At 40.3% G+C, this 12,997-nt stretch overlaps 1 protein-coding gene across 2 annotated transcripts; it reads left to right on the top strand.

The window, feature by feature from the left end:
- The first annotated feature begins 16 nt into the window (after positions 1–16).
- Positions 17–12,821, top strand: LOC133412938 (transmembrane protein 87A-like). 2 transcript variants are annotated; one of them, XM_061696730.1, is made up of 21 exons: positions 17–150; positions 1,377–1,434; positions 2,090–2,187; positions 2,265–2,381; positions 4,612–4,659; positions 4,739–4,780; positions 4,862–4,994; positions 5,081–5,142; positions 6,131–6,314; positions 7,449–7,548; positions 7,809–7,902; positions 8,059–8,094; positions 8,518–8,591; positions 8,701–8,807; positions 9,257–9,315; positions 9,409–9,512; positions 9,598–9,677; positions 10,503–10,567; positions 10,637–10,689; positions 11,753–11,783; positions 11,864–12,821. In XM_061696730.1, the coding sequence occupies exons 1-21, from the start codon at positions 43–45 to the stop codon at positions 11,903–11,905; spliced, it is 1,695 nt and encodes a 564-aa protein (XP_061552714.1). In that variant the 5' UTR covers positions 17–42; the 3' UTR covers positions 11,906–12,821. The 2 variants fall into 2 exon arrangements, with proteins under 2 accessions (XP_061552714.1, XP_061552715.1); XM_061696731.1 differs by lacking the exon at positions 8,059–8,094.
- Positions 12,822–12,997: the final 176 nt, after the last annotated feature.

Here is a 12,997-nt window from a genome sequence, read left to right as displayed (position 1 = left end):
GGAAACTGTGTGGGAATCGTAGCACTCCAGCAAGCCACCAAGATGCCGAGGAACGCTGTACCGTCGTTAGTGTTTTTCTTGCTCCTCGCGGGGGCTTTATCCCCCGGCAGAACGGTGGAGGTGTCCGTGTGGGACGTTGACGTCAACTCGGTCAGTGTCACGGTTTTTGTACGCCTGCTTTTTCGGAGTGTTTGTTGGCTAAAAAGCGCTGCTCGCTGGTTAGCTAGCTCGTTAGCTAGCTGGCTGGCTAGCTGTCAAACAAACACATATGGAAAGCAGTTTAAGCAATTACTCAGGATACTCGTTGTGTGTGTGTGTGTGTGCGTGTGCGTGCGTGTGTGTGTGTGTGTGCGCGTGTGTGTGTGCGTGTGCGTGTGCGTGTGTATGTACGTGTACGTGTACGTGTACGTGTACGTGTACGTGTACGTGTACGTGTACGTGTACTTGTACGTGTACGTGTACGTGTACGTGTACGTGTACGTGTACGTGTACGTACTGGTTCGTTCTTTGTCCTCACTAGTAAGACAATTCAGCGCACTAGTAGAACAACTGTGTAGTAGTAGCAGTAGCGTTTTTTCCCCACAACTGTATTATAACATTCCTGTACACTAAGTACTAACTTTTGTATTCAAATAGAACTACATGTTGATAGTGAGGAAAAACTGCATTAGTAGACAATCACGTGCTACTAAACAAGTAGTAGTCAGACTTAACAAATAAATAGCTCTCCAAAGTTTTGTGCAGTAAATACAATTTTCCAAAATTTCAAATATCTTTGTCTTGAGTTCACACACACACACACACACACACACACACACACACACACACACACACACACACACACACACACACACACACACACACACACGGTGCAGGGAGTTCCCAGGGTCAGCATCCCAGGGTCAGCAGCATCGCTTATGAAGTTAGATAAATAGTTAGATAAATAAAAAATGTCTAATATTGGCATGGCTGATCTATCCCTAGTATTTTATGACATTTCTGCACAAATGTGGCACAGGAGTAGGACTACTACATGTTACTACTGAGACAAAACTGTTCACTAATTGATATCTGTGTGCTGGATGTTAACTAGTAGAATATTCTAATATCACTAGTTGTACTACAAGTAGCATGTAGTTGTCAACGAATGCACAGTTTTGCCTCACTAGTAACATGCAGTTGCCCTACTAGTATGCCAAATTTGTCCAATACCAAAGTGTGACAAGTGGGTGTAAAGTGTAAGTGTTATCATTTTTGTATTTGGACAGAACAGTGTCAAAGAGTATAACTAAGACACTGGGGCAAAATGTCATGATTTTTTTATAATTTTATTTTATTTTTTTAATTGAAAAGAGCTGACTTCTTTGTTTTTTCAGACGCAGCATGCTGTTTTCCGGAAGACTCTGTACGCCAACACCACTGTTTTCATGAAGTGTGAGTAGTGACGAGGGTGTGAAGTTTTAACACTCTCCTGCCCTGTTGTGTTGAAAGCAGGTTTCCAACAACTAGGGCTGCAACGATTAATCAAATAATTCGATTATGCCTCTAAACGTTTTAGGAAGATTTTTACTCTCGGACAATTGTTACTGCAGTCGCAAGTGCCACTCGGTGTAGAAAGAGTCTAGTTATTAAGGAAAGAGTCTATAACAGACACAGAATGCCGAAAGTACGTACATATCGATGTTAACTAATTTAATACTATGGCCCGTTAGAACATATTGTAAAATAGAACTTTGTATCGTGACCCAAGTGGGCAAAAATAATTCCAGCACCTCACATAGAGACTGTTTAATAATGCAAAATCAGTTCATATCCAGTTAATTAATTGATGGGATAATCTGAAGAATTGCGCGATTCTAAAAATATTCAATAGCTGTAGCGCAAGTTTCCAATGTGGAGAATCCACTGCTTTTTTAACTTACACCATGTTTTTGGCAATGTTCAGCGTGAGTAACGCTGCAATTGCCTTCCACCAAAAATCATCCTGACAAAGGAACTTGAATTAATTGATAAGAACGATTAATCGCCCAGCCATAGTATCACTATTGTGTTAGTTTTATTTTTTATTTTTTTGCTCTCTCACCAACAGTCCGGGGCGTCATCGGCGCGTGCGATCAAAACGTGGCCTTCAACATCAGTTGGTACCTGCGCTCCTCTGTGTGCTACAACGAGATCTTCAACACGCCCGTAAGTACCCTGTCATCTCCTCCACCTGTTGGGGACCCGGACCACCCGTCTCACAGTACGTTCCCCCCCCCCCGCAGGACAACAAGGCCATCAACATGTTCGCCATGGAGCACATGCTCAAGGAGGGCTGGAGCGGCTTCTACAGTCAGGGCTACGTCTACTTTGAGAACTGCTTGGCTCTCTTTTCGCCAAAGGTCGGTGCAATGAATATGCCAAGCTGCATTTCAATTTATTACAGTGGCACCTTGACTTACGAGTGCCCCAACTCATAAGTTTGTTGTGTAAGGGTTGTCGCTTGATCGACTACAACTACGGCCTGGGGCCCATTTGCGGCCCATATTCCGTTTGTTAGCGGCCTGCGGCATAGACTAAAATAAATATTTGACACTGCCCGTGTCGTTTGCCTGCCTTGTACTACAGTACTTACTTTCTACACTGGGGGCAAGGGAGGAGAAGAGAAGAAGTTCGTTCTCATCTCTCACTTCCTTGTTTTCAACCAATCACACTTTATTTGGTAAGTTGTGATGGCAAGGACCTGAATGTGGGAGTGATCATTTGTTGGATCTATTCTAGTGCAATACTGAAAATCCCGAATCATTGACATTTTGCTTTACTAGCTGGCTGTTTTTATTTTTAAGTATATATTATGGATAAAAGTACATTTGTTACTGTTTCGCATAGCTTTTACCAACACTGATGGATTGTTTTAGTGTGTTAAATAAATGAAAAGATGTCAAAGTGGCCCTTGCCTCCTTTGAATTTTCTGTATGCCGCCCTTCGAAGAAAAAAATTGGACACTCTTGCTTTAAGCTGTTTTATGCCACTCCCAGTTGAAATTTAATGTTAAACAAAAGTTAAAAAGATAAAACAAAGAGAATTACATAATGTGTATTTTAAACAACCACTTGACTTTGCCATGAAGAGCGCTAGCGTAATGCTAACACTCGATGGGAAATGCTATTGACTGGCTAACGAATAGCAATCAATCTGGCCGTGGTTTAAGCAACAGAAACGACACAAACGGTGGAGCAACACATGTAGGAAGACAATATAATAATACTCAGCCATGTACCGTAATTTCTCGTGCATAATGCACACCCATGTATAATACGCACCCCTAAAGTTGACCTCAAAATTCTGGAAAACCCTTCTACCTATGTATAATGCATTTTTACAATGCGTGATTTTGCTTCTACCCATATGATCAAAACATGCAGTATTATCTGTATTTTGTTAGGTTTTTTTCAAAGAATTATTCTGAAGTGAAGCAATTTATTTGAACACATAATACTTTATTTAATTTACTTGCTCTTATTTTGAAATTCACAGCCTTACTTTTATTTAGTAAATTAGAAAACACACAGTTGTGCTCAGATGTTTGATTACCCGAGAAGAATATGTAAGATGCGTACAATTCTTTAAAGAAAACATGAAGGACAAGGCGAAGCACATTTAATTTTATTTTAATGGGATTCAAATTAAACGGTCAAGCATTTCAGAAAAGCATGATCATTAAACAAAACATAACCATAAAGATATTAATTATGGTTGTTGTTCAGTCAGTAATCACATTTAAAAAAAAAAAAAAAAAAAAAAAGAACAAAATTATTCACAAATTCTGCCATGGTTTGTAAACGTCTGAGCACGACTGTACATATATGCAGTCATACATACCCCTGTCATATTGGAATGGAAGTGGAGGCTACACCTTTTTTATAACCACTAGTTGGCAGTGACATTTTGGAATGAAAGTGTACAGCTTTTTCATAACCACTAGATGGCAGCACACGTTTATAAAAATGTGAGTGTTTTTTCCCATTCGCCCCTATACCTATGTACAATGCGCACTATTGACTTTTGAAAATTTTTGGGGGGGGGGAGGAATGCGCATTGTACACGAGAAATTACAGTATTTATTGTCTGCGATAAATGACTAATGTTACAGCAGTTGAGTGAATGACTTCTAGTACTCAAATTTTTGTCTGCATGGCTGTATTATACCAAGTCGCACACAACTGTAAGCGCCTCAATGAATTAACTGCGCAAAGTGTTTAAATCTTTTCAATTATGTTATTACTCTTGTGTTTTTATTAAGAAAACTATTATAGAGTGCCATTTTCCCTATTAAGAAGATATTGCAATTTAGTTTTTTTGGGGAAGTGGGGTGCTGGAACAGGTTAACGGCATTCTGTTAATTTTAGTGGGTAAAAATGATGAGTTATGACCGTGGTTTACAAAATAAATAAATAAATTAAAAAAGGAACCATAATAATTTATCTTGCTTTTTTGGCTTCAAAGAAAACAAGCAGCATGTGACAATATAAAATAACTGCAGAAAAAATCTATGTAAGCATACTGTCCTTGGTAGAAGTAATAAAACTTGTACCAAACCAATAAAAAATGTCGTGTGTTCCTCCCAACCAGGTGTACTATACAGACTTCAATCCGTATCAACCACTGGCCAGCCCAACAGTAAGTCCTATACACTCATCATTTCATTTACCATAATAAGTCTGTGTTTTTCACTTAACTTTTAATTTTTGCAATTTAGAGTGACGCTTCCAATCAAAGTCTTATTTGGCCCGACAAACCGGTAAGAAGCATTTCTCCATACCACATTGTTGTGCGTCAGTTCTTTCGTAAAAAGCTTCTTCCATCATCGTGGTGGTGGCAGGATTTAGGCGCCGTTGCCAAGGCATGGGAGGACAGCCCGTACTTGTTCATCGTTAAGGTGCAGCCGCTCTTCCGCGGCGTGGATGACGAGGACGAGGACTCTGCGACCGAGCATCTCAACTTTGCCTTCACCAGTAAGAAGGATTGCGTAGCCTGACCTTGAAAAGTAACACACACAAAAAAAGGAAATTTTCTGATTTTCGTTTTGTTTTTTGCACAGTGAAAGTGGAGATGAAGGGACCACATGACTACTCCTCCCCGGCTGATTGGCCCCAGATGATGGTATGTATGGGTCAAATTGACCCGTTTATAACATCAATTCGAAATGACAATATTTGTTTTTGGAATTTGTGAGTTATGCTATTTTGCGGCATTGACACAAGGGGGTCAAAGGGTGCGAGGTGGAGGGCAGAAATGCCAAATTTTGACACTTTTTAGACATGACCTGAAAGATGGATGCTACTTCGTCTAAGTTCCCCACATGCTTGAGCTACGAAAATATATACACTTAAAGCCTCCAATATGAATACAATCTATCCCAAAGAGTCGTCGTGGACGAGAAGTGCTAGCTACCAACTAGCCCGCGAGCTAGCATGCTTGTGCCTAGTAACTTGCAATTGCACCGGTTACCCACTGATTCGAACCAAGGTGCTCAAGTTCTTATATAGTGGGGGAGGGAGGGACTCATGCCTGAGCCGAAATGCGTCACTGGGCACTGTTTTAGCCACGCCCCAAAAAATCAGGAAAACTGAAATGGTGAAAAACTGTTTAATGCTTGTGCTCCACAATTGAGCACTACATAGTTCAGAATCAGAATCAGAATCATCAGAATCATCTTTATTTGCCAAGTATGTCCAAAACACACAAGGAATTTGTCTCCGGTAGTTGGAGCCGCTCTAGTACAACAAACAGTCAATTTACAGAACACTTTGGGGACATAAAGACATTGACAAAAAACAATTGTGCAAAAAGATGCAGAGTCCTCTAGCACTTAGAGCAGTTCGAACGACTAATATTGCAATAGTCCGGTGCAATGACCATTGTGCAAAGGGCGCTGAGACTTCAAGGAGTGTATGCGGTTTAAAGTGACGAGTAGTGCGATCATCTGGGACAATGTCGGTTGGCAGTCTTTGCACATTTTCATCAGTTATCTCCAAACATGTATGATGTATTTAGAAACAACTCTCTGAATTCAATTTACACTTTCCAAAAATGTATTCTGTACTGACCTTTAGCCCACCTTGTATAACATCTGTGATTTCTTTGGCAGTTCTTCATGGTCATGTGCATCGTCTATGTGCTCTTCGGCGCCCTCTGGCTCTTCTGGTGTGCCTGCTACTGGCGGGACCTGCTCAGGGTCCAGTTCTGGATCGGCGGCGTCATCCTCCTGGGCATGCTGGAGAAGGCCGTCTTCTACTCCGAGTACCAGAACATCCGCTACCGAGGAGACTACGGTTTGTTTTTGTTTTTTTTACTATCTAGAGTTTCTTATTCCCCGCGACCGTAGTGAAAATAAGCGGTTCAGAAAATGGATGGAAATATAGTGTTTTTTATTCTTCTGAAGAATGAATGCTCTTCGTTGGGGGTGGCTCAAAATACCCTGAAAATGCAAACAAATTTGCAAATGTATGCATCTTGGTGAAAATGTATGTATTCTAGCACAGTGTTTCCCAACCTTTATTGAGGCAAGGCACGTATTTTACATTAGAAAGTCTCTCACAACACTACCAAAATGTTGATACATCGAATAATTATGTACCATCTGACATCAAGTGGAAGAGTATTTAATTATTCTGCCTGTCATTATACATCACTGGCGTAGATACAGTGCAAATAAAAGTCGACACACCTCTGTTCAAATGCCAAGGTTTTGTGATATAGAAAAATTGGACCAAAATGAATAATTTCCCCCAAAAAATTCCACAATTAATGGGACCTATAACTTTCACAACAAAATTAAAAAACTTTTAAAGAGGGCCAGTAAACATAAACAACTGATGTAATGTGGTTGCAGAAGTGTGTACACCCTCTTGGGATGTGGCTGTGTTCAGAATCAATCACATTCATCAATCACATTCAAACTCATGATAAAAGGGAGTCAGTACATACCTGCCACCATTCGAAGTGCCTCTGATTAACCCCAAATATAGTTAGTCAGGAAAATTCTACTGGAACAGCCTATTTATTATTTTTATTTTTTTTCCTCTTGCCTGAAGGTTTTATGCTAATACTGACTGGGATTTGGAACTGTTGGAAAGTCCCTCCCTCCACCATGAATTTGGTACTAATTTGTCGTAAATGAACAGGAAGTGTGCCATTTTGGTGTAAAACAGCCATTTTGGGACATATTTAAGGCCTCCTCATCCAAGGGAATTTGCCCAATGAGGCCCAATCAAAAGTAGGTGTCCTAGACAGATGCGTGAAGCTAAACTGCCAAACTATTTTTGCCAACGCCATCTCCTGTGGGTGGAACATGGAATCAAAGATTGATGATCCTTTTGACGATTTACCTTGAAATAGTTGGTGCGAGAGCCTGTTCATTGCTGCCTGGTGGGTTAATTTTTTTATGTTTTGTGTTCCTGTTCCAGTTGAGGGTGCCGTGATTTTCGCTGAGCTGCTTTCTGCGCTGAAACGATCTCTGGCCCGCATCCTGGTCCTCATCGTCAGCCTGGGTTACGGTATCGTCAAGTAAGAGTCGGGGTTATGTTTGAACGCTCTGATCACTTTAAACACTTTTGTTTGTCGTCACGACGTGGCTCAAAATTAGATAATGTTTAGCTTTAGATTAGATAATGTCTTTAGACTTGGTGAAGCAGTATGAGGCTTATACCCCAAGGTTAATCTTGTACGCTCCGTTCCAAGTACAGTAACTGTACAAACAATAGTATGTGTGCCATCACGACGCATAAAAGCGTGTCTCGTAATTTGCATATTTGTGTCTCGTTCAGACCCAGGTTGGGTACCACGGTGCACCGGCTGGCTGCCGTCGGGCTGCTCTACCTGCTCTTCTCCTCGGTGGAGGGTGTGCTTAGGGTGACGGGTGTAAGTGTCCAAACTCCATTGGCATACATACTAACTTGTATGCATACTTGTAGTCCATAAACTACAAAAATCTGGACTTTTTCCAGTTTATTTCAGCATTTTCAAATCGTTTCTTTGTCAAAAATTTACATTTGTTCCACCTTCTTAAAAATTCAGCCCCAGAAGCCAGTTTCACTCAGAGCATGTGGTCTGGTAAGTGTGTCTATCATGAGTAGACTTACAAAAATGTCACAACAAGCCATGTCACAAAGGACAAAGTCTGCCATTTTGTTTTGAAGTGGCCGTTTTGGCTCGGTAGTGGCCTCGGCAGCTAGGCTGGGCAAAGAGCCACCATTTTTTTTCTGGCAAGCGATGGCTGGGCTAGCTTTTAAATATGTCAAAAGTTGAGCAGAGCTGCGACGTTGTTGGCCACTCAGATTTGCATTAGATGCCAATCAGTGACACATATTCCATTGTTGTGTTTGTGTGTATGGGGGGGGGGTTAAGGCAGTGGCTCATTTGCATTAGACCGGACAACAGTCTTGAAACTGCTTTAATATGTGGAAAAATGACATTATATGTCTCTTTTCATGAATATTTTTATCTTACTGATACAATGTTTTCTTCTCTCTCCAGGGTTTCTATGGTACAGTGGCCCTGGGGGCCAACCTCAGTCTCTCCCTCATTGACTCCTGTGTCATGTGGTGGATATCCTTCCAAACGACCCGCTCAACATATTTATGCTGTTTCCGTCTTTTTTTTTTTTTTTTTTTTTTTTTTGGGGGGGGGATGTTCTCCTTAACTTTGGTGCATCCACATCTTCATTAGCCTGTCGCAAACCACTCGTATGCTGAAGCTGCGGCGGAATGTTGTCAAGCTGTCCTTGTACCAACATTTCACCAACACGCTCATCTTCTCCATGCTCGGTGGGCCACACCTTTAGCCCATATTTTCAGTTTGGGTCAAATTTAACCGCTTTTGACATTTGATCGGGAAGTGGCAAATTCGGAACAAAAACAGACCGAATGTCTTTTATATGTGTATCTGACTTTAATCAGCGTAAGAATGATCATACATACAAAATACTTAAAACTACTACTACTGGTGTAGTATATAAAAAATGCACTTTACCTTTTTTTTCCCAAAACATTGATCAAGGATTAATCATCCATTCATTAATGTCAGATATGCTATTAATATATTCTTAAAATATGTGTAGTTCATAATTTGATATTGATAAATATTATAAGGATATTCTTGGCTTGGGTCAAAATTGAACATACTGGAATATACTATCTGTGCATGGAAAATGAGAGGTATGTAAAGATTAAAAAATTGTTCAACTGTTTTGTGTCTCATGTCCAAATGTATCCAGCCTCCATTATTTTCATCATCTGGACCACCAAGGTCTTCAAGCTAGTGGACTGCCAGAAGGTCTATATTGGTTCCGCTTAACCGTTTTTATTTATTTATTTTTTTAAATTTAAAGTTATGTTTCAGCGTCGCTAATAATCTGTCGCCTTCCAGAGCTGGAGGGACTTATGGGTGGACGACGCCTTCTGGCGGCTGCTCTTCTCCACTATCCTGCTGGTCATCATGGTGCTGCTGAGGCCCTCTGCCAACAACCAAAGGTCAGAGTCGAAGACATTTCTGTTCCTTATAGTTGGACATACTCTCACAATCGTGCTTCTTTTTTCCCGGCTTCTTTCCTCGCAGGTTCTCCCACTTGTCTCTGATCGATGACGAGGATGAAGACGCGGAGGATGCCAAAGAGCCCATGTTGAACGAAGCCTTTGGTAAAGCTAATGCAATTTAGCATGTGCAACAACATACAGAGCATCTCAATGAATTAAATTATGGTAGAAAAAAATATTTATTTTATTAGTTCTATTTAAAAAATGAAACTTATTTTCTATAGATTCCTAAACACACATTAAAATGCTTTTTAGAAGTCCAATACCTCCCTACCTTTATTGAGATCGTGAATTTTAGATTGTTGTTAGTTGTAAACAAAATCATCTAAATAATTAAAAATATATATATTTCACTCTGTGTGTAGTGATTCGATATACAAGTTTCACTTTTTCTATTGGAGTGAAACTTATGCAATGTTCAATAATTTGTGTTTAAATATTTGGGACAAAATAAAACACATTTTCATCACAAGTAAGGACATCAGGTAATTTTGTGAAAAAGACAAACTGGACGTTCCTGTATTGAGAATTATTTTGAACGTGGAATTTCTCATCAGCTTGCTCGTTTTCTTCTTTCATGTGTCATTTCTAGCTAGACGCAAGACTCCAAAGTTTTTGCCAGGTTATTAATCATTTGGGGATTAACTGTAGCGAGGAGTCATCAAATTAATCCCGTAGTCCTCTCTGTCATCGTTTTGCTTTGAAACAGCGGCGACGATGTCCTCCAGGAGTCTGGCGTTGCAAATTGAAAAGATTTTGTGTCTTAAACGGCCCGTCTGAGAACAATCAGTCATTCTGGCCCATGCCAAGTTTGTCACATTGTGTATCTCGACGCTACCGAGAACGCCGAAACCTGGCCACCAGATGATCTTAAATAAAACATGCTTTACATCACACTGTTTTTTTTTTTCCCCTGATGGTTCAAAGCGGGGATGAAGATGAGAGGATCCAAGCCGGATGCCAGCGGCTCCCAGAAGTTCTTGAGTCAAGAGGTACATAGCTCATGTTTCATAAAGTTTTTACCATTTTTAACACGTTAATTTTTGTGTTTTCAACACTAGGATGAAGACCTGAAATGGGTTGAGGAGAACATTCCAACAACAGTCGCTGATCTGTAAGTTATCAGGATAGTGAAAGCCCTTATTGGGGAAAAATGACTTTGATCAAACCCTGACGCGAATAGCAAAAATCTGTGAACAATAGATGCCCCCTCAAAAAAATGTTTAGTTCTCTATACTAATAGTTTTAACCCAAGCTATAATCCCAAATACAATGTAATACTTGTCTTACTCAATGTTACCCTCAAATATAACAATGATTGGATTTTGAAAAGAAAAATGCACCGGAAGTGCTCGGATAGTGGCATGTATATATGTCAAAATGCCATTTATGACTTTCATGTCAGCCATTTTATGTTTTTGACTCAGGGATACTTAGATACAGTGAATACAGTACCCCCTCTTTCGCAGTTCATCATTCACGCGCCCGCTATGTGATGAGGCAATTAAAGATTCATTTCAAACGGCCCTCTGAGGAAAACCCTAACTGCAATGTGGCCCGCGACAAAAATGAGTTTGACACCGTTGGCCTAAAGCCTCTTTTTTTTGAAGAATTGTTCAACATTTGCCAAACTGCTGCTCATTGTGAAGTGAGAGTGGAACCGAGTTCACTGTCACCATATAGCACCCGTATCGCCATTTTGCGCTCGCAAGCCAAATAAAAAAATTAAATAAAATACAAAATCGGCCGGATGACAGCTTGTATCTCGGGAAAGGCAGGTCACTCTTGTATCAAGGCATCACTGTACATACATTTGCATCTCTGGCAACTTGACCTTTCCATATGCCACATGCACGGATCCGCTACGCTAATTGACAAAGCGTAATTCAGCGAGCTCGGTGATGAAATGCTGACTCCATCGTGGGAAAATACAATCCATGTGCTTTAGCTGCACTCGCTTTTTCCCGTACTCGCTCTGAGCTAGTCGTTGCAACCTCACGCTAATGGCTCCTACTCTGCGTCGGCCCCGCAGTGGAGGTGGCTGCAGTCGGCAGACCTCAAAACGGGCTAATTTTTGCAAGGCCTCAGGGTTAACTTAAAAGAGAGTGTCTAATAATGTTATTTAATGAGCCTATCGGTTGCTACGTTTGATTCATCGCCGCTTCTTTTTTCGGCAGAGCTCTCCCTGCTATGCTGGATGAGGAAGAGGTAATGCACACCCCAATTTTCCCACTATAATCCTATTATTTCCCTACGTTAACATCACTCACCCTGAGTTGTTCTTGCAGGAAATCCTGAAAACTCAAATTGAGCGATCCAAAATGGAGTGACTACCGGAGGACATGGGTAAATATCCAAAGTGGTTGGAAAGCCATCTGGAACGTGTCCGTGCACTCACTTTGCTCTAAAGTCGTCACCTACATTCCACCCCAAAAAAGATACAAATAAAAATCAGGTGGAGTTGAAATATGCAAGGTTAGATTATATATCTAGAACAAATGAGCCAATGTTTCTTGCCATTTTATAGATACTTCATATGGGGTAACTGAAGGAAGCAATGTTAAAATGCACTATATTACACACAAGTACCCCAACCCAATCAGCTACTGTATTTCCATACTTGAAGGATATCACTGAAATCAGAGGGGGATCTAACTACTGATGTTCCCTAGAGAGAATGTAACGTGGTATGGAAACCATTTTGAGCATTTAGCCGATATCCTTGATACTCAGCTTAAGGTCCACGCGCTACTATGATCGTTGTCCTTACAAGTAAAACAGTTCCCCATACTAGTCAGAAATCAAATAACATAGATATCAAGGATATTGAACGAAGGTTCAAATGGCTTTCCGTAACATGGTGAGCCCCACCCTCTAGCCCCCCCCTCCAAAACAAAAAGAAAGGAAAATATGTTTCACAGGAGTTGTTCTGTCTTTCTAAAGGTTCTTTTTAGCACTTAAGTCCAGATGTACGGCACATAATGTTACTTTTTTAAATTTCCCAAGTCAACATTATTATAAAGTATATCATTGGGGTTTTCTGTTCTGCGCCCGACCCAATTACATCGCTCTGCAATCTACTGACGTACGTATGCGTGGGTATCACCAATGACTTAATTTATGCTTGTTTGTTATGTTCAAATCATTTATTTTTGTTTAAAATCTAACTTTATGGATGTGAGTCTGCAATGTGTAACGTCAAGCAGTAAATGTCCAGCAAATAAAGTTTTTATTGAAAGACTTAAATTTGGTGTTTTGTCTGTTTTTGTAGTCAGCACATAGGTCTCATCTATGGACAGTTGACTAAAATGTAGTAGTAGTGCTATCAAATGGGGAAACTAAACCAAAAATAAATAAAGATGGTATTTTTTTTATTAAATGGCTTTCTGTAGCTTATTTTTTGTGTGTTTGTTTTACAGAAA

This window comes from Phycodurus eques, chromosome 14 (genome assembly GCF_024500275.1).
Source record: "Phycodurus eques isolate BA_2022a chromosome 14, UOR_Pequ_1.1, whole genome shotgun sequence".
NCBI classification, from domain to species: domain Eukaryota; kingdom Metazoa; phylum Chordata; class Actinopteri; order Syngnathiformes; family Syngnathidae; genus Phycodurus; species Phycodurus eques.
This window is presented reverse-complemented; position numbering and strand designations above follow the sequence as displayed.